This window comes from Trypanosoma theileri, assembly GCF_002087225.1.
Source record: "Trypanosoma theileri isolate Edinburgh chromosome Unknown TM35_Tth_54_V1, whole genome shotgun sequence".
Lineage (NCBI taxonomy): Eukaryota > Euglenozoa > Kinetoplastea > Trypanosomatida > Trypanosomatidae > Trypanosoma > Trypanosoma theileri.
In genome coordinates, this window is record NW_021639896.1 from 1,666 (window position 1) to 3,662 (window position 1,997).

A 1,997-nucleotide genomic window follows, 5' to 3' on the forward strand; every position below is an offset into this window, starting at 1 on the left:
AAAGAGCGACACTTTGAAAGAGAACAGGATCCATTTCCCACACTCTTTGAATAATCCATGTTGCAATTATCACGGTATCACCCTTTTTGAAATTCCACTGGGGGAAGAGTACAACGGCCATCCGCCAAATACCACATTCATTAATGGCACCCAACAGAGAGTGAAGAAGCCAAACAACATCCAACAGCAAAAGAAGAATAAATAAAACTAACAGGAGAGTCAAATACCAAACTATTCTTCATATTGTCTTCATAATTTCCATTGAAATTCCAAAGGATTCAAGGCGCAATGACGACATACCAAGTAAAAGTATCCTTAATGTAATTTACCCTCTTCTTTGCTGAACCTATAAAGTGAAAGAAAAAATAAAGAGAGAAACAGAAAATATTTTTATTAGTTTGCCTCCTGTTTCAAAAGAGATCCCCCTTGGGGAGCGGCAAGCAGCAGAATAGTTTACAGAACACTTTCCCAACATGCAGAGTGAGAATATCTGTTGTATTTTGATAATTTTCTCACCCTCAAAGATTCCCATTACAGTAATAAATTCATCATTTGGGCAGAACAGTAAAACAGCAGGAGAAAATCCAAGGACCTCAAAAATTAATATACGCTATCATTTGTACTGTGTCCCAAAATAGTAAACAGAAAATACAAATAGGAAATATACCGGACAGTTAGTCATTGTTTTGTGAGGCCATACGGCATATTTGCATTACCCTTAAACTCATACTAAAAAAAAAAAACACAACATATTAAAGGAAATATTATCTCACTAATATTTCTGGAATTACAACATATTAAAAAAGGTTCTATCTCACTAACATTGGTGGAATTACAATAAATTTCAGTTTGATCTAGCGTCTTGTTCGTTTTATACGTTTTTCGTTTATTAAGTCTTCGACATTAGATAGTTTTTTTCGTTTGCGCGTATCCTCTAAAGACTCAACGAGGCGAACTGCCATTCCCAAAGACAAGTTCACTTGATACTGATTTACCTTTTCATTCCAGAATTTGGCAGTAGCGTTCTTTTGCTCAACGGTATACTTTCCTGAATTTTTCGAAGTGCACTTCTGCCATCCTTTTATTCGTCTCCTTTCATCAGTGTCATAGGGTTGCAAGTAAATGATCTCCCACGATACTTTCTTGGAAACATCAGTCCAGTCAGAAAAACAATTTTTAAGATATTTATTGAATTCAATTACTGCAGTAACTGTAGTTTCATGTCTTTTGGCAGTTGTCGTTTGTATACCAATCAGTGTAACCCTTTCCTCTTCGGATTTCACAAAATAGAAACCATCCACCAGTGGGAAATTAGATGGAGAAGGACGATAAAGCTTATTGTACTCTATCTTCCTGCTGACATCATTTATACTACTGGGAAAGAGGTCATACCCATTACTAGCATACGCAACCAACCCTCTCTGCTGTAAAACACTCTTCTGTTTCCTTCGACTTTCAGGTGGTTGAATTATTGTCAGTACTTCACCAAGTGCAGTCACAAATTCCCTATTTATAAAAGCAATAACACCAAGTTTTTCAAAATGTTCGGCAATGAACAAGCCCCTATCTGTGAAAAAGAATTTCAAGTATGGGGCGTGACAAATTTCAATCACTCGAACAAATATCTTTTTGCTCAATTCATTAGTAAATGTTTCATTCCTCGGAAGATCGACATCGTCAATGGCCAATCGGTATATTTTTACTAGTTTATGGGAAGGACTATTATCTTTCCATTCACCATCACCTCTGAGGATATCCATGTACTCTGAAACGGTGGGCTTTTTAATGCGATCCAACGTATCTTGCACTCTAAAGCACCGCCCCTCATATGCACCATCACTAAAAATAAAACGTGGAAGTGGCCCAATATTATTAATACGCTCCTTTATTTCCCTCCAATAGTTTTCAAGTTCATTGGATTGGTTGCGCTTCTCCCATGCACATATGGCCTTGATTTCACGCACAGTTGGACAATTCATAACGATGCACTTTGCCAC

General features: G+C 37.1%; 1 protein-coding gene across 1 annotated transcript; it reads right to left on the reverse strand.

Moving 5' to 3' along the window:
- Positions 1-854: 854 nt before the first annotated feature.
- TM35_000541010 (retrotransposon hot spot (RHS) protein) lies at positions 855-1,997 on the reverse strand (the record flags this gene model as incomplete). Its single annotated transcript, XM_029030726.1, has 1 exon — positions 855-1,997. A coding segment is annotated over one exon (1,143 nt), but the record flags the coding sequence as incomplete, so codon positions are not given.